Here is a 22,934-nt window from a genome sequence, read left to right as displayed (position 1 = left end):
ACTTCCCTATGTCCTTTCTAAATCTAAACTTATCTAATTTAAATCCATTACTGCGGGTTCTCTCTTGGAGAGACATCCTCAAGACCTTATTAATATCCCCTTTATTAATACCTATCTTCCACTTATACACTTCGATCAGGTCTCCCCTCATTCTTCGTCTAACAAGTGAATGTAACTTAAGAGTCTTCAATCTTTCTTCATAAGGAAGATTTCTAATGCTATGTATTAATTTAGTCATCCTACGCTGAATGTTTTCTAACGAATTTATGTCCATTCTGTAATATGGAGACCAGAACTGAGCTGCATAATCTAGGTGAGGCCTTACTAATGATGTATAAAGCTGCAGTATGACCTCTGGACTTCTGTTGCTTACACTTCTTGATATAAATCCCAGTAATCTATTTGCCTTATTACGTACGCTTAGGCATTGCTGTCTTGGTTTAAGGTTGCTGCTCACCATAACCCCCAAGTCCTTTTCGCAATCTGTATGGCTAAGTTCTACATCATTTAACTTATAAGTACTAGGGTTATGGGCACTCCCAAGCTTCAGAACCTTGCATTTATCTACATTGAACTGCATCTGCCACTTTTCTGACCAAGAATAGAGTTTGTTTAAATCCTCCTGAAGTTCCATAACATGTACGTTTGAATCAATTATCCTACCTATCTTTGTGTCATTGGCGAATTTGCTCATATCACTAGTAATTCCCTCATCAAGATCATTGATATATATTATAAACAACAACGGGCCCAAGACTGATCCCTGTGGAATGCCACTTGTTACAGATCCCCACTTGGATTTAACCCCATTTATGGACACTGCTTCCTGTCAGTGAGCCATGACTCGATCCACAAGAGCACTTTTCCCCCAATGCCATGAGCTGTCGCTTTCTTTAACAGTCTATGGTGCAGAACTCTATCAAAAGCCTTACTAAAATCTAAGTAAATAATATCAAATTCTTTATCGTGGTCAACTGCCTCAAAAGCTTTACTGAAGAAAGTTAATAAATTAGTTAGACAAGACCGGCCTCTTGTGAATCCATGCTGAGTATCATTAATCAAGCTATGCTTATCGAGATGGCTTCTTATAATTTTTTATTTTTTTTTTATTATCACACCGGCCGATTCCCACCAAGGCAGGGTGGCCCGAAAAAGAAAAACTTTCACCATCATTCACTCCATCACTGTCTTGCCAGAAGGGTGCTTTACACTACAGTTTTTAAACTGCAACATTAACACCCCTCCTTCAGAGTGCAGGCACTGTACTTCCCATCTCCAGGACTCAAGTCCGGCCTGCCGGTTTCCCTGAATCCCTTCATAAATGTTACTTTGCTCACACTCCAACAGCACGTCAAGTATTAAAAACCATTTGTCTCCATTCACTCCTATCAAACACGCTCACGCATGCCTGCTGGAAGTCCAAGCCCCTCGCACACAAAACCTCCTTTACCCCCTCCCTCCAACCCTTCCTAGGCCGACCCCTACCCCGCCTTCCTTCCACTACAGACTGATACACTCTTGAAGTCATTCTGTTTCGCTCCATTCTCTCTACATGTCCGAACCACCTCAACAACCCTTCCTCAGCCCTCTGGACAACAGTTTTGGTAATCCCGCACCTCCTCCTAACTTCCAAACTACGAATTCTCTGCATTATATTCACACCACACATTGCCCTCAGACATGACATCTCCACTGCCTCCAGCCTTCTCCTCGCTGCAACATTCATCACCCACGCTTCACACCCATATAAGAGCGTTGGTAAAACTATACTCCCATACATTCCCCTCTTTGCCTCCAAGGACAAAGTTCTTTGTCTCCACAGACTCCTAAGTGCACCACTCACTCTTTTTCCCTCATCAATTCTATGATTCACCTCATCTTTCATAGACCCATCCGCTGACACGTCCACTCCCAAATATCTGAATACGTTCACCTCCTCCATACTCTCTCCCTCCAATCTGATATTCAATCTTTCATCACCTAATCTTTTTGTTATCCTCATAACCTTACTCTTTCCTGTATTCACCTTTAATTTTCTTCTTTTGCACACCCTACCAAATTCATCCACCAATCTCTGCAACTTCTCTTCAGAATCTCCCAAGAGCACAGTGTCATCAGCAAAAAGCAGCTGTGACAACTCCCACTTTGTGTGTGATTCTTTATCTTTTAACTCCACGCCTCTTGCCAAGACCCTCGCATTTACTTCTCTTACAACCCCATCTATAAATATATTAAACAACCACGGTGACATCACACATCCTTGTCTAAGGCCTACTTTTACTGGGAAAAAATTTCCCTCTTTCCTACATACTCTAACTTGAGCCTCACTATCCTCGTAAAAACTCTTCACTGCTTTCAGTAACCTACCTCCTACACCATACACTTGCAACATCTGCCACATTGCCCCCCTATCCACCCTGTCATACGCCTTTTCCAAATCCATAAATGCCACAAAGACCTCTTTAGCCTTATCTAAATACTGTTCACTTATATGTTTCACTGTAAACACCTGGTCCACACACCCCCTACCTTTCCTAAAGCCTCCTTGTTCATCTGCTATCCTATTCTCCGTCTTACTCTTAATTCTTTCAATTATAACTCTACCATACACTTTACCAGGTACACTCAACAGACTTATCCCCCTATAATTTTTGCACTCTCTTTTATCCCCTTTGCCTTTATACAAAGGAACTATGCATGCTCTCTGCCAATCCCTAGGTACCTTACCCTCTTCCATACATTTATTAAATAATTGCACCAACCACTCCAAAACTATATCCCCACCTGCTTTTAACATTTCTATCTTTATCCCATCAATCCCGGCTGCCTTACCCCCTTTCATTTTACCTACTGCCTCACGAACTTCCCCCACACTCACAACTGGCTCTTCCTCACTCCTACAAGATGTTATTCCTCCTTGCCCTATACACGAAATCACAGCTTCCCTATCTTCATCAACATTTAACAATTCCTCAAAATATTCCTTCCATCTTCCCAATACCTCTAACTCTCCATTTAATAACTCTCCTCTCCTATTTTTAACTGACAAATCCATTTGTTCTCTAGGCTTTCTTAACTTGTTAATCTCACTCCAAAACTTTTTCTTATTTTCAACAAAATTTGTTGATAACATCTCACCCACTCTCTCATTTGCTCTCTTTTTACATTGCTTCACCACTCTCTTAACTTCTCTCTTTTTCTCCATATACTCTTCCCTCCTTGCATCACTTCTACTTTGTAAAAACTTCTCATATGCTAACTTTTTCTCCCTTACTACTCTCTTTACATCATCATTCCACCAATCGCTCCTCTTCCCTCCTGCACCCACTTTCCTGTAACCACAAACTTCTGCTGAACACTCTAACACTACATTTTTAAACCTATCCCATACCTCTTCGACCCCATTGCCTATGCTCTCATTAGCCCATCTATCCTCCAATAGCTGTTTATATCTTACCCTAACTGCCTCCTCTTTTAGTTTATAAACCTTCACCTCTCTCTTCCCTGATGCTTCTATTCTCCTTGTATCCCATCTACCTTTTACTCTCAGTGTAGCTACAACTAGAAAGTGATCTGATATATCTGTGGCCCCTCTATAAACATGTACATCCTGAAGTCTACTTAACAGTCTTTTATCTACCAATACATAATCCAACAAACTACTGTCATTTCGCCCTACATCATATCGTGTATACTTATTTATCCTCTTTTTCTTAAAATATGTATTACCTATAACTAAACCCCTTTCTATACAAAGTTCAATCAAAGGGCTCCCATTATCATTTACACCTGGCACCCCAAACTTACCTACCACACCCTCTCTAAAAGTTTCTCCTACTTTAGCATTCAAGTCCCCTACCACAATTACTCTCTCACTTGGTTCAAAGGCTCTTATACATTCACTTAACATCTCCCAAAATCTCTCTCTCTCCTCTGCATTCCTCTCTTCTCCAGGTGCATACACGCTTATTATGACCCACTTCTCGCATCCAACCTTTACTTTAATCCACATAATTCTTGAATTTACACATTCATATTCTCTTTTCTCCTTCCATAACTGATCATTTAACATTACTGCTACCCCTTCCTTTGCTCTAACTCTCTCAGATACTCCAGATTTAATCCCATTTATTTCCCCCCACTGAAACTCTCCTACCCCCTTCAGCTTTGTTTCGCTTAGGGCCAGGACATCCAACTTCTTTTCATTCATAACATCAGCAATCATCTGTTTCTTGTCATCCGCACTACATCCACGCACATTTAAGCAACCAAGTTTTATAAAGTTTTTCTTCTTCTCTTTTTTAGTAATTGTATACAGGAGAAGGGGTTACTAGCCCATTGCTCCCGGCATTTTAGTCGCCTCATATGACACGCATGGCTTACGGAGGAAAGATTCTTTTCCACTTCCCCATGGACAATAGAAGAAATAAAAAAGAACAAGAGCTATTTAGAAAAAGGAGAAAAACCTAGATGTATGTATATATATATATGCATGTGCGTGTCTGTGAAGTGTGACCAAAGTGTAAGTAGGAGTAGCAAGATATCCCTGTTATCTTAGCGTGTTTATGAGACAGAAAAAGAAACCAGCAATCCTACCATCATGCAAAACAGTTACAGGTTTTTGTTTCACAGTCATCTGGCAGGACGGTAGTACTTCCCTGGGTGGTTGCTGTCTACCAACCTACTACCTACTATAATTCTAGTAATTTGCCTACAATTGAGGTCAGGCTTATTGGGCGGTAATTTGACGGTAACGACTTGTCCCCTGTTTTAAAAATAGGAATTACATTAGCCATCTTCCACATATCAGACACTACACCTGTTTGAAGAGATAAATTAAAAATATTAGTTAATGGTTCACAGAGTTCCATTTTGCATTCCTTAAGAACCCTTGAAAAAACCTCATCAGGACCTGGCGACTTATTTTGCTTCAGTCTGTCTATCTGCTTCACAACCATTTCACTAGTGACTGTGATGTTACATAATTTATCTTCTTCTAGCCCACTATAAAAATTAATTACTGGAATATTGTTAGTGTCTTCCTGTGTAAAAACTGAGAGAAAATAATTATTAAAAATCGAGCACATTTCATTCTCTTTGTCAGTAAGGTGCCCATAGTTATTTTTAAGGGGACCTATCTTATCTTTAACTTTTTTTCTATAGACCTGGAAAAAACTTTTTGGGTTAGTTTTAGAATCCCTAGCAACTTTAATTTCATAGTCCCTTTTAGCTTTTCTTATCCCCTTTTTAATGTCCCTCTTAATGTCAATATACTGATTCATAAGATGACCCTCACCTCTTTTGATACGCCTATAAATTCCTTTCTTATGCCCTAGTAGATATTTGAGCCTATTATTCATCCATTTTGGGTCATTTCTATTTGATCTAATTTCTTTATATGGGATAAACGTTCTTTGAGCAGCATGTATAGTGTTCAGAAAACTGTCATATTGATAGCTCACTTCGTTACCCCAGTCAACAGATGATAAGTGTTCTCTAAGCCCATCGTAATCTGCTAAGCGAAAATCTGGGACTGTTACTGAGTTATCGCTACTATCGTACTTCCATTCAATGCTAAATGTAATTGATTTGTGGTCGCTAGCACCCAGTTCCTCTGAAATTTCTAAATTATTAACAAGGGATTCATTGTTTGCCATAACTAAGTCAAGCAGGTTATTTCCCCTTGTAGGTTCTGTCACAAACTGCTTCAAAAAACAATCCTGAACTACTTCTAAGAAGTCATATGATTCTAAATTCCCAGTCAAGAAATTCCAATCAATATGACTAAAGTTAAAGTCTCCTAGAATTACTACATTATCGTGCCTTGTGGCCTTAACAATTTCCTCCCATAGTAGTCTCCCTTGGTCCCTATCTAAGTTTGGGGGATGGTATATCACTCCTAAAATCAGTTTTTCATGCCCCTCTGAAAATTCTATCCAAACAGACTCTGTATGTGTTACTTCAGACTTAATACCCGTTTTTATGCAACAGTTCAAGCGATCTCGGACATACAATGCCACCCCACCCCCCTTCCCGATACTTCTATCTACTTGGAACAATTTAAAACCCTGAATATGACATTCCGCAGGCATGTCCCGACTTTTTGAATTAAACCACGTCTCAGTTAAGGCAAATACATCAATGTTACCTGCACTAGCAACTAATCTCAACTCGTCCATCTTATTCCTAGCACTACGGCAATTAGCATAATAAACATTGAAAGACTCTCCTTTCTCTTTACCCTTCCTGCTCATTTCTGTTTTTCTACTAAACCTATTACTGTCCTTATCACCCAAAGTCCCTGGCTTTTCAATATCTACCTCGTTCTGCTTATTACTAGTTCCCCTAGAACTCGTAATATTACTACACTGGGACTTCACTGTTTTCCTGCCAAAACCCATACCACTAACTATTCCTAGTTTAAAGTCCTAACTGCTCCCTCCACTGCAGTTGCCAGTGCTACCACCCCAGACCTAGATAAGTGAACCCCATCCCTGGCATACATGTCATTTCTGCCATAGAAGAGGTCCCAGTTGTCAACAAATGTTACCGCATTTTCCTTACAGTATTTGTCCAGCCAGCAATTGACACCAATTGCCCTGGACAACCATTCATTTCCAACTCCTCTTTTTGTCAAAATACCACATATGACAGGGTTCCCACCCTTACTCCTAATTATTTCTATTGCTGACCTATACCTGCTAATCAGGTCTTCACTCCTACGTCTGCCAACATCGTTGCCTCCAGCACTGAGACAGATAATGGGATTGCTCCCATTACCTCTCATGACGTCATCCAGACGGCTAACAATATCCTCCATCCCAGCCCCAGGAAAGCAAACTCTCTGTCTCCTACTCCTGTCCTTCAAGCAGAACGCCCTATCCATATACCTAACTTGGCTATCCCCAACAACAACAATATTCTTACCTTCCTTGGTGTCGTTCGTTGTGATGTTCCCAGTAGTCGACTCACATTCGTCGGGTAGCATTGAGAATGTATTAGATGTTTCCACAACAGTTTCCAGGGCAGTCTCTTTCTTCTTCATCGTTTCTACCTTTCCATTCGTCTTCTTGATTGTCAACCTCGTTCCCTGCTGTCCAGCCACTGACCAGTTTCCCTTCTTGACCTGAGGACTCAAAACAGGAGGACTACTACGAATCTTCTTGTTTTCCTCGGTCAGTCGCCGAATCTCCACCTTCGCCATCCTCAATTCTTCCTTAAGCTGTTGGTAAAGTTGCTCGATGGAGGGCATCTTGCTTCAATTCGTAGAGAGCACGCAAACAGGTCTTCACAGAGCTAAGTACATGTCACCACTGCGCAAAAGCCAACTCAATCAGGAGCTACTGCGCAGCACGTCCGCACGACCCAATAGCGATGCGAACATTTGTGTACACATATTGGCTTCTGTTGCTGAGGTATGACTTTAGGTAGTTGAGGGAGTGCCCTCTTATACCATAGTGCGACAATTTTATGTGGAGCAAGGCATGGTCAACTGTTTCAAAAGCTTTACGTAAATCAATGAAGATCCCCAGTGGGACTTCTTTTTTCTCTAGTGCAGTGTATATTTGGTCCAGCATGTGTATAATAGCATCATTTATATTTTTATTAGGCCTGAACCCAAACTGACGGGGGTTGAGTATGTTGTGGGAGATGAGGTAGGAATAGATTCGCTTATGAATTAATTTTTTGAAGATTTTAGAGAGAGGGTGTAAGTTGGATATTGGCCTATAGTTATTCAAGTCTGTTTGGTCTCCTCCTTTATGGATCAGGGTGACCCTAGCTATTTTGAGAACTGTAGGGAAGGTAGAGGATTCGATGGATTTGTTAAAGAGTGTTGCAGTGATTGGTGACAGCACTTGCGATACTTTTTTGTATATAAAGGGTGGTAAGGCATTTAAATCTCCTGTCTTGTTTTTTAGTGTGTTGATAAAAAGGGAGACTTCTGTTGGCTTAGTCAGAGCTAGGAACAGTGTGTTTGGGTAGTCGCCAGTGAGGTAGTCATTGAGTGGGGTATTTGAGGTTGGGATTTTATTGGCAAGGTTTTTTCCTATGGTGGAGAAGAAATCATTGAGTCTGTTTGCTGTTTCAGTTGGTGGGAGTTGGGGCTCATCTGGTTTTGTTAGTTCAATTGTACTATTTTGTGATATCTTTTTTGTTCCTAGAATTTCTGATAGGGTTTTCCAGGTCTTTTTTATATCACCTTTTAAGTTGGATAATCTATTCTCATAATACAATTTTTTAGCCCTTCTTATCAGGCTGGTTAGGATTGATGAGTAACGTTTTGTTTGGTCTCTGGTTATGTGACCCATTCTGTACTGTTCTTCGTATAGGTGCTTTGTATTTATGAATTTGAGGATGCTGGGTGTTAGCCAGGGACTGTTTAGTCTCTTAGCTGTCATCTGTTTAGTTTTTTTAGGGCAGTGCTTGTTATAGAGGTATTGGGTCTTTTTTAGAAAATTATTAATACATTTGTCAATATCTGTATAGATTTCTAGCTCAGTGTGCTAGTCAATGTTTGTCACTGCTGCTGTGAAGTTATTAATGGCTGCCTCATTGTGAAGTCTGAAAATAACTTTAGTAGTGTCTTGGGGTAATTTGCCTAGATTAGTTATAAGGAAGGTAGGGTAATGGTCTGTGGTATTATCTGTGATTATGCCTGATTTTAAAGGGGATATGGTGTTGGTCCAGATGTGGTCTAGTAGGGAAACACTAGTCTCTGTAATTCTTGTAGGTTTTGTTACTATTGGTAGCAACAAGCAGTTACTCATAGTGTTTGTGAATTCAGTAACGTGTGGGTCCTGGTCTTGCAGGAGATTTATACTGAAGTCACCTGAGAGTAGTAAGATATCTTTATTCATGCGTGCATCAGTTATCATACTTCCTAGGTTCTCACTAAAACGGCTAATGTTTGACTGTGGTACTCTGTAGATGTTTATCACTGCGAGAGGTTTTTGTAGGTACGTATTTGAATTTGAATTTAGCTATTATATATTCCCCATGTTCATCCCTTGTGCAAGTATTAGTGATACATTCTAGTTGGTTTGAGTAGTATACAGCTGTGCCACCCCCTTGTTGATCTGGCCTACAGTTGTGTATGGCTGTGTAACCAGGAATGACATAGACATCTGTAGTATCAGGTTTTAGCCAGGTTTCGGTGAGAGTAATGATGGACATACTGGCATGCAGGGAATTTAGTAATGTTGTGAGGTCATCGTAATGTTTGCTTAAAGATCTGGTATTGTAGTTAAAGGCGGTTATCTTGTTGTTGGCTCAGAGAAGTGCCTTTGATTGTTCTGCTATGTAGTAATTACAGTTACTGTTTGATTCATTTAAGTCATTCAGTAAGAGGTTGGTATCAGGATCAATGCTTGTAATCATAAGATTTATAGTGAATCTATAGTTAGAATTAAGTATAAGACAAAGTAAATATTCTAAAGCTAAAAAATAGCACCTGAATTATTTTAACAAATGGGCTGAGGAAGGGTTGTTGAGGTGGTTCGGACATGTAGAGAGAATGGAGCGAAACAGAATGGCTTCAAGAGTGTATCAGTCTGTGGTGGAAGGAAGGTGGGGTAGGGGTCGGCATAGGAAAGGTTGGAGGGAGGGGGTAAAGGAGGTTTTGTGTGCGAGGGGCTTGGACTTCCAGCGGGCATGCGTGAGTGTGTTTGATAGGAGTGAATGGAGACAAATGGTTTTTAATACTTGACGTGCTGTTGGAGTGTGAGCAAAGTAACATTTATGAAGGGATTCAGGGAACCCGGCAGGCCGGACTTGAGTCCTGGAGATGGGAAGTACAGTGCCTGCACATTGAAGGAGGGGTGTTAATGTTGCAGTTTAAAAACTGTAGTGTAAAGCACCCTTCTGGCAAGACAGTGATGGAGTGAATGATGGTGAAAGTTTTTCTTTTTCGGGCCACCCTGCCTTGGTGGGAATCGGCCAGTGTGTTAAAAAAAAAAAAAAAAAATATGAGCTAAGGTAGTTCTTTAAAGCTAAAATAAAAGAGACAATATAAAAGGGACTAAAATAATTTGTGGTGAACAATAAAGTGGTAATCAAATAAAGGAGCTTGGGAATATAATAGTAGGTAGTTCTTTAAAGTTAAAATAATGGAGACAATATAAAAGGGACTAATATAAGTTGTGGTGAACAATAAAGTGGTAATCAAATAAAGGAGCTTGGGAATATAATGGCAAAATAGTGAATTTATTACACTTTAGCACCTGAGAATAGCACCTTGATTATTTTAACATTTGTGAATATATGAACTAAGGTAGTTATATAAAGCTAAAATAAAGGAGAAAATATATAAGGGACCAAATTAAGTAATGGTAAACAAAGTTAAATGGACAGATAGTTACTATGATATAATATTGATTTGGGAGTAAGATCTGATTTGTAATATATAATAAGTTGAACAATTAATTGCACTATAAAAAGTAAAAAAAAAAATGAGGTAGTTGCTACTAGCTAGCAAAAGATAGTTTTGGGACTTGAACAATAATGTAATTGGAATATACACTAATTTCACACACAATATAAAAGAAACTAAAAAAAAGTAGTGGTAAACAAAATTAAATGGACAAGTAGCAACTATGAATAACATTAATTTGGAGTAAGAGTTGACTTGCAACACAAAATTATGAGCAATTAATAGCAATTAAAAAAGTAAAAAGTATTTGAGATAGCTGGTATTAGCTAGTAAAAGAAAAAAAATAATAATGCACAATAATGTAATAGTAACGTATACTATATGCACCACATGTTGAGTGGATGGGGTGGGGTGGCCTGGCTGGCTACCATACCTACGACACCTGATTTCTTATTATAAATACTACCCATCTCCCCGTACAATAAGACTACAAATATTTTAAGGTAAGTAACGAGTGTACTATGTGTGTATTTTACTTTTTTTATTGTTTTTTAATGCCTAGTTCTATTGCTAACTTAATATATATATTAGTGTAATTTTATCTTGCATTTATATGCATTTATAAGTGGAAAAAATGGGCGTTCTACTTTATGGCAATTTCCACTTAATGGCGGTAGCCTGGAACCTAACCTGCCGTATAAGTGGGACCCTACTGTATACAGTAGTTTTGGCTACATTTGGCAAACTGCCAGGTGCAATCTTCCATCCCAAACAGTTTTTCAGAGGTCACCAGATGGTGTTTTACCACTGGCTGGGGAGGACAGTGAGCAGTTGCTCGGTCTCCATTAACATAGCCTCACACACAAACACTTTTTTGTACAGTAATTTTCTGACCTTAGAATTTCTGTGCATAATCTTTTGAGTGTAGCCTGTATCCAGAGTGTTTACTTGTTTTAACTACATTGTTGAATGTAGACCCTGAGAAGAAGTGTTATCAATTTGACCTTTGTGCAGAATATTAGCACACAATCTGTGTGCTTAAATGGAGTACACTATGTCTTAGATTTAAGAACATAAGAACATAACATAAGAAAGAAGGAACACTGCAACAGGCCTACTGACCCATGTGAAGCAGGTCCATGCCACCCCCGGCTTAGAACAATGATCACCTAGTCAGGTCACTTCCACTTAAGGAAGGAGCACAGCACCAGACCTGGTAGCACAAACTAGTCAGGTCTAACTCACACCCACCCACACCCACTCGTGTATTTATCCAACCTATTTTTAAAACTACACAAGGTCTTAGCTTCTATGACGGTACTCAAGAGTTTGTTCCACTCATCCACAACTCTATTACCAAACCAGTGCTTTCCTATGTCCTTCCTGAATCTGAACTTTTCCAACTTGAAACCATTGCTACGAGTCCTGTCTTGGCTGGATATTTTCAACATGCTATTTACGTCCCCTTTATTTGTTCCTGTTTTCCATTTATACCCCTCAGTCATATCATCCCTAATTCTATGCCTTTCCAGAGAGTGCAGATTCGAGGCCCTCAGTCTATTCTCATAGGGAAGATTTCTGATACATGGGATCTTTGTCATCTTCCTCTGTACGTTTTCCAGTGCATTTATATCCATTCTGTAATATGGTGACCAGAACTGTGCAGCATAATCTAAATGAGGCCTAACCAAGGATATATAGAGTTGAAGAACAACCTGAGGACTTCTATTATTTATACTTACTGATGTGAAACCAAGAATTCTGTTAGCCTTATTGCGAACACTTATGCACTGCTGTCTTTGTTTCAGACTACTGCTAGCCAGAACTCCCAAATCCTTTTTGCAGTCAGTAGTATTAAGATCTACACTATTCAGTTTATAAGTGGCATGGTTATTGTCCTGTCCAAGATTTAGAACCTTGCATTTGTCTACATTAAACTGCATCTGCCACTTCTCCGACCACTGCATCAGTCTATTCAAATCATCCTGGAGTGCACTAATGTCCTCAATAGAACGAATTGAGCGGCCTATTTTGGTGTCATCTTTTTTGGGTGTTAAGCCTTTCTTTAGTGTACTGAGCTTTCTCTGGTGTGAACTTAGTCTCAGGAAGAGTTGACTGAAATCCTTTCCTTAATAGATCTCCCTTTATAACAGCACAGAAGTTCTAAGTGAAATTTAAGTCTGGGGAATATCATGACCAGTCATCACAGTCATGAAGCCACTGAAGACCAGATTTTGCAGTATGGCAAGGAGCACCGTCATGCATAAAAAGTTACCCACATTGTGTGAAAGATTTAACCCTTTGACTGTTTCGGTCTTACATATATGTCTTACGAGCCACCGTTTTTGACGTATATATACTCATAAAGTCTAGCGGCTTCAAATCAAGGAGGAGAAATCTGGTAGGCCCACATGAGAGAATGGGTCTGTGTGGTCAGTGTGCACCATATAAAAAAAATCCTGCAGCACGCAGTGCATAATAATAAAAAAAAAACTTTGACCTTTTTTTTTTAATTAAAATGCTGACTTTGTGGTCTATTTTCATATAGTATTTATTGTTGTATTCTCGTTTGATAGAATGGAAAACATATTATAGAAATAGAGGTGATTTTGATTGGTTTTACTATGAAATGAACCTTGAAATGGAGCTCAAAGTAGGGGAAATGTTTGATTTTTGCTGATGTTCAAAAGTAAACAAATGATGTCGTTTTCCAATAAATGTCCAAGTAGCCATTCTAATATGCACCCATGAATGGGTTGATATTATTTATACAATTATTACAATATTGCAGTCGTCTACATAACAGTAAATCTTTTATAGTTTGAATAAAAATTCAAAATAGAAAGCAAGAGTAATATCAGAGGGGCCTGGAGACGTGACTGATGAACAAAAAAAATATTATTTTAGAGCCAGGAATGTCAGCATTGTTCATTCTGGACCCTATTTTGAAATTGTCATATTTTTTAATTTTCGTGAAATTGGCCAAATTGCAAATTTCTGACCACGGTATTGGGTAGTTGAAATCAATAAATGGGCAGTTTCTTGTACTCACTTGATAGAAAAAATGGAGTTCTGAAGAAATAGCTATGAGTTTGGTCGACTGGAGCAATGGAATTAGCCGAAAATAGGGCTCAAAGTGGGTGAAATCGCCGATTCGTAAATATCGCTGAGGTCGCTAACTTCGTGAGAGTGTAATTCTGTCAGTTTTCCATCAAATTTCATTCTTTTGGTGTCATTAAAATCAGGAAAAGATTCTCTATTATTTCATATGTGCTTTTTTTTTTTTTTTTTTTTTACAAATTTTGCGACATCAGGAGACACCTCAGGATATGGGGTTGCGACAGTCAAGGGGTTAAGCAAATGATACCAGAGCAATTCTAGATATATACATTATTACAGTTAACCTTAGAGGTGATTTTTTTGAAGCTTCCCTGGATGTGCTTTTGATGTGGGCAAATCATCAATGCTCTCCTCAAGGAGCTGACACAACCTGGGCCTCCTCTTCCCAGTGGCCGAGCTTGTAACTCAGTTCGCTCTTACATGTATATGAAATCAATTTTCCTTATTGAAATTAATTGAAATGCCATTAATCCATTCCAGCCTCCAACAAACCACCCCAATTTTTGTTTGTTACTGATTTTTAAATAAGAAAAATGTATTTATGAATAAGAAATATTGTATATTCACCCACCATCCTTACTACTCCACCCACCACCATCTCTACTCCACCCACCACCCTCACTACTCCACCCACCACCGTCTCTACCCCACCCACCATCTCTACTCCACCCACCACCTTCACTACTCCATCCACCACCACCACCACTACTCCACCCACCACTTATCAGTACTCCACCCACCACCATCACTGCTCCACCCACCACTATCAGTACTCCACCCACCACCATAACACTCCACCCATCACCATCACTACTCCACCCACCACTATCAGTACTCCACCCACCACCACTACCCTGTCCACCACTATCACTACTCCACCCATCACTTTCAGTATTCCACCCACTTTTATGTTTTTGGAAAAACTCTGAGTGTTGAAATGGAGGTTACCTCTTCTCCGGATTTATACGAGCATGAACCACGGGACGAGGTGCCTCACTATGGTCTGGGATTATTCTTCCAGTTATGTCTTGGAAGAGCTTTGGGATGGGACGAAGTACCTGACATTCCTCTGGGTACAGAGTTGGATTTTACTTCAGATACGCCGCCAACGAGTGGCGGCATATCTGAAGCTTGCTCGTAACTTGGATTTTGGTTCACTACTCAAAGCAAAAAATTGACAGAGTGACGGCTCGTAACTTGGAAAATTCATAAGTTGGGGCACTTATAAGTCAAAGTACCACTGTATTTCCTTCATTTGATAACCTGCCTTATGTAATCCAATGATCTTTGCAATTTTCATTTGTGTCAGCGACTTTTGCTTACATTAATTTATCACTAGTCAAAAATGTCTGACAAACTTGACCCTTAAGAGGTACCATGGGCACAGGACTGTTCACCTCACAGGTCTAGAGGGCACCTAACATGGAGCCAGTATCCTTAGGAGATAATAAGACGTCCTGCTTCAAATTACAGGGCCGGCACATATTGTATCTTGTCAACAGACCTACCAGGTTAGGATATTACTTTGAGTATTGAAACATGCCTGGTGCCTTCCACCCGGCATACCTTAATGACGAACACCATAGGTTCGTTTTACATTTTGTGTTGTACCCAATCTCAAGATAGGTAAATAGAAGTAAGATTTTTGGTTTAAAATTGTAAGTTAATTTGATTACAACAAGGATTACACTGGAGGCAGATGCAAATCTGCCTCTCAACTGGGGATGTTGCAGTTGTGCTAGTCATTTAAATTATGATGTCCAAGCCATTTTGGGAAGGCTGATTTGGAATGTATTTCCTCTTTTTAGTGGGAAATAGTTGGTGTTAAAAATTGTAAATTGGATTTTTGGCAAAGTTATACATGCAGGCCGAATAAGAGATTTTTACATTGCAGAAAATGCTGCAGTTGTAGATAATGAAAATATAATAGCTCAAGCTGTTATTAAGGCGAAACAATGTTTTACAGCTTTTGTTCATATTCTTTTTTTTTTTTTTTTTTTTTTATTATCACACTGGCCGATTCCCACCAAGGCAGGGTGGCCCGAAAAAGAAAAACTTTCACCATCATTCACTCCATCACTGTCTTGCCAGAAGGGTGCTTTACACTAAAGTTTTTAAACTGCAACATTAACACCCCTCCTTCAGAGTGCAGGCACTGTACTTCCCATCTCCAGGACTCAAGTCCGGCCTGCCGGTTTCCCTGAATCCCTTCATAAATGTTACTTTGCTCACACTCCAACAGCACGTCAATTCTTTTTATCCTTGTTTAATCCTATTACACTTGAATAAGTGTACTGATTGAGTTTGTGCGTTATTTAAATAGGCTTACACAATTAAACATCAAATGGTTAACAAAATACTGTAACTCTTGAGCAGTGCACTAAGGTAATACAAAGACAGGAAAATGAACTACGTATGCATCAAGTCATCAGGAATATAATAGCCATTTATTTGTAAATTAATTCACCAGTTTTTTGGTCAGACAACCTATTTTCTCTTCTAAATTCAATAAGAAAGGAGGCAAATGTACATATATATGTACAGTGCTAAAGTACTTTTGATAATATACTATTTGTAAATGTTTTTTAAAGGGGTTGGTTAGCGCCAGCGATCGCATTCAGTTGCTGCGACTAGCTCTCAACTCTTCGTCATGGGTGCACGTGAGTGAGTGGGAGACTCGGCAAGATGATTGGACTCCTACTAGGGAAGTTGTTCAGTACCATCAGGTTAGTCACTAGTCATTATTAATCAAAGATATATTGAAGCATGTGCCTCTGATTTAGCTTGTCTTGAGTTTTTCTTTTGAAGTTTTTCATTATAACTTGCTACTGTCATGTCTATATTAGCTTCTTTTGGTTTACTAAGGGTTTTAGTTTTCAATATAGATTTGTGGGTAAAACATTAATTTAACAGGAAGTTGTCTTAGTTTCTTTTTTAATGAAATTTGAGGCAAAGTGAAGGCATTCATTACATAGAAACCAAAATTTGGTTTTCACTCAGGAATTCTCTTGTAAGAAAATTATGGATAACTTATGCTTTAGCGGTATCTACTTACAGTATTTGGTTGATGGTGTTATTGTTTGGTAGCACAAATATCAACAGTTTTTAACCCAAGGGGTAAGGTACCAACGAAGTTTATGTACCTAACTCAATTTTTTTCTTTAAGGTAAACACTTTTGTAAATAGTACTTAAATTTTGGAGTTCACTATATAGGCTGTCATTTTCATCCTGTCCTGTATATACCTCATTGGATAAATCATATAAAACTGGATTAAAGTTGTTCATGTTAGTGTGAAGTTTATATGTATGTAAATTTTCATGTACCAGTAACATCAGATAGAGCACACTTCAAACCCCATATTTTTTTTTAATCACATTAACTCTGTCTCATCAAGGTACCTTGATCCAAAAGAAAGAAACTTTCATCATCGTCATCATCATCATCATCATCCATCAATCATCCATTCAATAATTGTCTTCTCAGAAGTGTGCAGTCATAACAGTTCAAATGACCCACCAAACTTTAACCATTCTACCTTTTCTTCTGGGGGAGCGTGGATCTTACAGTGACCCCTAATCAACTAACCCCTTTATGTTTAAGTTTAAAATTAAACATGAGTTAGTATTAACAATGGTGGCAGTGTCTTGAATATAACCACTAAGTTTTTCATGGTGTACTTTGATGAATGATTGTTCAAAATTTTTTTTGGTATTGCAGGTAATACCTGCTGGTATTAATGTCATCAGTTAAAAGGCTTTGAAAGTTTTGCAGCCATATTTGGACATAACAAATATGCATAAAATTAAGAATACCAGGAAAAAAACGGTGATTGGGAACCTGATTGCAAATCCTCAAATCCTTTAATATTTTGTTTATTCTGATGGCTTTTAAAGGAGTTTTGCACAGAGAAAGGTCTCAACCTTTAAAAACAGTCTAGGATAGGGATTCACAATTCTACTTCTGCTCCTCCTTTTTAGTATGAAACTTGCACATGCACATTAATATACTTATGTACATACAGTGTGAATATACATAAAAAATTCATAAGTTCCTTGAAAATTGGATATTGCAGTCACCCCCAGAAATGGAAAAATTACTGTACTAGCAAAAGCAAGATGACTAAGAACTTGTGAGTTCCATGGGAAAATACTGTAGCAGGCTTGGAGCACTTTGAGATAAGATAAGAAATTGAGCAGATGGAGGAGTGAGCCTCCAACACTCATGCTTAATGACCCACAGGGGTTTAGCACTTCACGAGATACAAGTAAACCAGAATGTAATAACTAGCATGCAGTGAGTAATTATAGATTTGGCTGTCTTATTAAGGTGAATTTAAAAATGACATTGCAAAATGAAAATGCAATCTGTTAAAAAGTAGAGAATATGAATCTGAAAAATCTGAGAGGAAGAATTAATAATTTCAATCTAGATCGGCAAGACCATTTGAAAGAACAGTACAGTACAGTAGTGTTGCGTTTGTATGGCCCACATACCTCTTCCCTCTTCTATGCCCAGTAAATTGGGTATGACTGGTTGGTAGGATAATGTAAAATTGTTTACAATTCATTATGTTCACCTGTTTGTCATACAGTTTTTTTTACATGTTATAAATAATTTCCATATGAAACAGTAAAAAAATTTTAATTTAGAGAAGGCAGAAGGTGACTTTTGGGATAAATACTTGAAAATGAGATGTGGAGCAGCACGAGTGTCCATCCCCATACATCATTTGGCCAGCTTTTGCCATCACTCTTATGGAACATAGAAAAAAAAGGCAACACATAGTCTGCTTTTTGCTGGTTCTTTGTTAAATACTAAGGAAGAAAAGAGATTTGTGAGTTGTAAAGGAATTTTCAGTGTATTGGATTTTGAAGATGGAAGAAAGAGCTTAGAATGGAAAAATTTTAAGTAATTGCCTCAATGTCCTACCAACAGGATATACTGTATACACATTTTTTTTTTGTCTTGGTGATAGAGGTTTTTCAGCTAGTTTAGGGAGATGGTAATGTTGTGGTGATGAGGCTCTATTTCTCTCATCATTATTGGTGATGGTGGGAGTTCACTACAGATCAATTTCAACATAATCTGTCTCTGTGCTGATTTATTTGAATTAGCAGATGAACATGGATATAATATTGATGATTTGCACATAATTGGAAGGTAATCATATACAGTGGACCCCCGCATAACGATCACCTCCGAATGCGACCAATTATGTAAGTGTATTTATGTAAGTGCGTTTGTACGTGTATGTTTGGGGTTCTGAAATGGACTAATCTACTTCACAATATTTCTTATGGGAACAAATTCGGTCAGTACTGGCACCTGAACATACTTCTGGAGTGAAAAAATATCGTTAACCGGGGGTCCACTGTATTTTGGTTTATGAATCATAAGAATGGGATTGTATTTTTTGTGGTAATGCACTGATTCTCATATTTGATACAGCTGTCATTACCAGAGGTGAAAGATGTATGTATGGCATTAATTTGAACTGTCAAAGTGCACATTAATGCAAAAAATATTTTTTGTTAATTTTTAAAATGATGCAGCCTGAACTATCAGAAAGCAAGACTTTTTTTTTTTTGATGACTTGCATGTCAGTAGAATACAAGAGTGTTGAACATGGATATAATACAGTGGCACCTCAAATATCGAACTTTCTTCATTCCAGACGGCTGTTCAAGTGCTGTTACCGAACGAATTTATTCCCATCAGGAATAACGTAAATTAGATTAGTTCATTTCATACCCTCAAAAATACACTTATAAAAGCACTTACAAAAATACACTTACATAATTGGTTGAGTTGGGAGCAGTTCAATATTTGAGGTTCCACTGTATTGATGATTTGCACATAATTGGAAGGCGATCATACCTTTTCCTCTGGGAAAATTAATTATGCAAAAGCTCTTGGGGTGTTTTTCATTATATTGATCAGTCAGAAATTCTTCAGAAAGTGTAAATTCCTCACATAAGATTTCAGCCTAGCAGTAAACAATGACCTGTTGCACATTATCTTGAATGTTCATGTTTTTTTCAACTTTACTACACTTGTGCCCAAAACCTTTAAAGTCCACTTATTTTTATGTGGTCCAAAGCATTGTTGGGTTAAACCTTGGATTGAGCAGATTCCTTGTTTGTCCAATAGTGTAATATAATAAGCTATCTCAAATAAAATATTTATGCTGTTTTACAATTTTTTTTGTTCTTATTTTAAGTGTAATAACTTAGTACTAAATGTGGAGGTAGGAGATTTTTTTTTTATTTTGTGTGTTGTCTTTGTCTTCTTCTTTGTCCTCCTTTTCTATATCTTCATTGAATTCAGAATCAGAGGATATCATTAGAATGGCATTATAAGTCTGAACTCATCTTGGGTTACTTTATTACTCTATTAGACTGTCAAAGCAGAGATCACTCTGTGAAACATGCAAGATTATTATTTTTTGCTTGACTCAGAGATGATAATTGTGACAGTGTGAGTGAGCTGCTTGTTTTGTGGGAGGTAACTTTTCTAAAGTTTATTAAAAAATGAACAGTCCAAAATACAATAAATCAAGGAGCCAACAGCAAATTTTGTCTTGCTTTTAGAGAGCAACCTAGTACAGGTCCTCCATCACAAATCTGGCATCGTTGAGACCTGTAGTGTGCCAGATTACTGAGTTTGCTGGATTACAGAGTGGTTAGGTTAGAATACACTTAATAATATTAACCAACTTGACTTACACAAAGTTCATTGAACATCGGCAAAAATCGGTTTCCACTACTTTGAGCTCAATTTCAAGGTACTTTTCGTCATGAAACCAATCAAAATCATATCTATTTCTGTAATATATCTTCCATTCTATCAAATGAGGCCAAAAAAACGAGAATGCAGCCATAAAATCCATACGAAAATACACCGCAGAGGCTGCTAATGGCTGAGAAGTGAACTCCCTTATTTATTGTCCATTTTTTTTTTTTGGTGTATGTTAAGAAGCATCTTTCCATCATACATTGCCCAAGTTTCAATAAGATAGCCCATCAAACAACTGAGAAAAAAAAAATATTTACCAAAAATCATATATGGCACAAGCCCAAGCCAGGTAATGGAAATAAGTCACTTTGTCTGACTTTTTTGGGTTATCCTAAGTTCTCTATACATATGTTGCTATGTATGATAATCTATATAACTGTATTTGTGCATACCTGAATAAACTTACTTATTTACTTGCTTCTATTCTGTCGACTGAGTACAAGAAACCACCCATTCGCCTATTTCAGCTACCCAATAAAGTGATCAGAAATTGGCAATTTGGCCAATTACACACAAATTTCAACAGATGCCAATTTCAAAATAGGGCCCAGAATAATGCAGACATGCTTGGCACTAAAATAACATTTTCTCTGTTTATTAGTCACAGCTCCAGGCCCCTCTTATATTGCTCTTGCTTACCATTTGAAAATTTTATTCACAAAAAAAATAGAAGATTTACTGTTATGCAGACTACTGCATTATTGTAATAATTGTATAAATAATGTCAACCCATTCTGGACTGCGTATTGGAATTGGGACTGGCAAGCGCACACATATTAGATGGTGACACCATTTGTTTACTCTTCAACATCGCTAAAGAATTGAACATATCCGCTACTGTGAGCACAATTTAATGGTACTTTTCATCGTGAAAGCAATCAAAATCATATTTATTTCTGTAATAAATCTTCCATTCTATCAAATGAGACTAAAAAAAAAAAACGAGAATACAACCATAAAAACATACGTAAATATACCACTATGGGGCTGCTAATGGCTGAGAAATGAACTCCATTATTTATGGCCTGATTTCTTTCATTTTTGGTGTACAAAGTGGGAAGTCTGAATGTGCATGGATGTTGTGCAGATGATAAGAAAGAGATGATTGTGGATGTTATGAATGAGAAGAAGCTGGATGTCCTGGCTTTAAGTGAAACAAAGCTGAAGGGGGTGGGAGAGTTTCAGTGGAGAGGAATAAATGGGATTAGGTCAGGGGTTTCAAATAGAGTTAGAGCTAAAGAAGGAGTAGCAATAATTTTGAAGGATAAGCTATGGCAGGAAAAGAAGGACTATAAATGTATTAATTCAAGGATTATGTGGAGTAAAATAAAGATTGGATGTGAAAAGTGGGTTATAATAAGCGTGTATGCACCTGGAGAAGAGAGAAGTGTAGAGGAGAGAGAGAGATTTTGGGAAATGTTGAGTGAATGCGTGGGGAGTTTTGAATCAAGTGTGAGAGTAATGGTGGTTGGAGATTTCAATGCTAAAGTGGGTAAAAATGTTATGGAGGGAGTAGTAGGTAAATTTGGGGTGCCAAGGGTAAATGTAAATGGGGAGCCTTTAATTGAGCTATGTGTAGAAAGAGATTTGGTAATAAGTAATACATATTTTATGAAAAAGAGGATAAATAAATATACAAGGTATGATGTAGCACGTAATGAAAGTAGTTTATTAGATTATGTATTGGTGGATAAAAGGTTGATGGGTAGGCTCCAGGATGTACATGTTTATAGAGGGGCAACTGATTTATCGGATCATTATTTAGTTGTAGCTACAGTTAGAGTAAGAGGTAGATGGGAAAAGAGGAAGGTGGCAACAACAAGTAAGAGGAAGGTGAAAGTGTATAAACTAAGGGAGGAGGAAGTTCGGGTGAGATATAAGCGACTATTGGCAGAAAGGTGGGCTAGTGCAAAGATGAGTAGTGGGGGGGGTGGGTTGAAGAGGGTTGGAATAGTTTTAAAAATGCAGTATTAGAATGTGGGGCAGAAGTGTGTGGGTATAGGAGGGTGGGGGCAGGAGGAAAGAGGAGTGATTGGTGGAATGATGAAGTAAAGGGTGTGATAAAAGAGAAAAAGGTAGCTTATGAGAGGTTTTTACAAAGCAGAAGTGTTATAAGAAGAGCAGAGTATATGGAGAGTAAAAGAAAGGTAAAGAGAGTGGTGACAGAGTGCAAAAGAGAGCAGATGATAGAGTGGGAGAGGCACTGTCAAGAAATTTTAATGAAAATAAGAAAAAATTTTGGAGTGAGTTAAACAAGTTAAGAAAGCCTAGGGAAAGTATGGATTTGTCAGTTAAAAACAGAGTAGGGGAGTTAGTAGATGGGGAGATGGAGGTATTAGGTAGATGGCGAGAATATTTTGAGGAACTTTTAAATGTTAAGGAAGAAACAGAGGCAGTAATTTCATGCACTGGTCAGGGAGGTATACTATCTTTTAGGAGTGAAGAAGAGCAGAATGTAAGTGTGGGTGAGGTACGTGAGGCATTACGTAAAATGAAAGGGGGTAAAGCAGCTGGAACTGATGGGATCATGACAGAAATGTTAAAAGCAGGGGGGGATATAGTGTTGGAGTGGTTGGTACTTTTGTTTAATAAATGTATGAAAGAGGGGAAGGTACCTAGGGATTGGCAGAGAGCATGTATAGTCCCTT

At 38.2% G+C, this 22,934-nt stretch overlaps 1 protein-coding gene across 1 annotated transcript in view; it reads left to right on the top strand.

Moving 5' to 3' along the window:
• Window positions 1–21,526, top strand: part of LOC138854179 (nicotinamide/nicotinic acid mononucleotide adenylyltransferase 3-like) — a 51,990-nt gene extending 30,464 nt beyond the window's left edge. The window contains exon 3 of the mRNA XM_070095773.1: window positions 16,081–21,526. Coding sequence (XP_069951874.1) covers window positions 16,081–16,227 — 147 coding nt within the window. The 3' untranslated portion in view covers window positions 16,228–21,526. The remainder of the gene's footprint in view (window positions 1–16,080) is intronic.
• Window positions 21,527–22,934: the final 1,408 nt, after the last annotated feature.

The sequence above is a fragment of the Cherax quadricarinatus genome, chromosome 51 (genome assembly GCF_038502225.1).
Source record: "Cherax quadricarinatus isolate ZL_2023a chromosome 51, ASM3850222v1, whole genome shotgun sequence".
NCBI classification, from domain to species: Eukaryota; Metazoa; Arthropoda; class Malacostraca; order Decapoda; family Parastacidae; genus Cherax; species Cherax quadricarinatus.
Note: the sequence above shows the minus strand (reverse complement) of the source record. Positions and strands in the feature narration are given on the sequence as shown.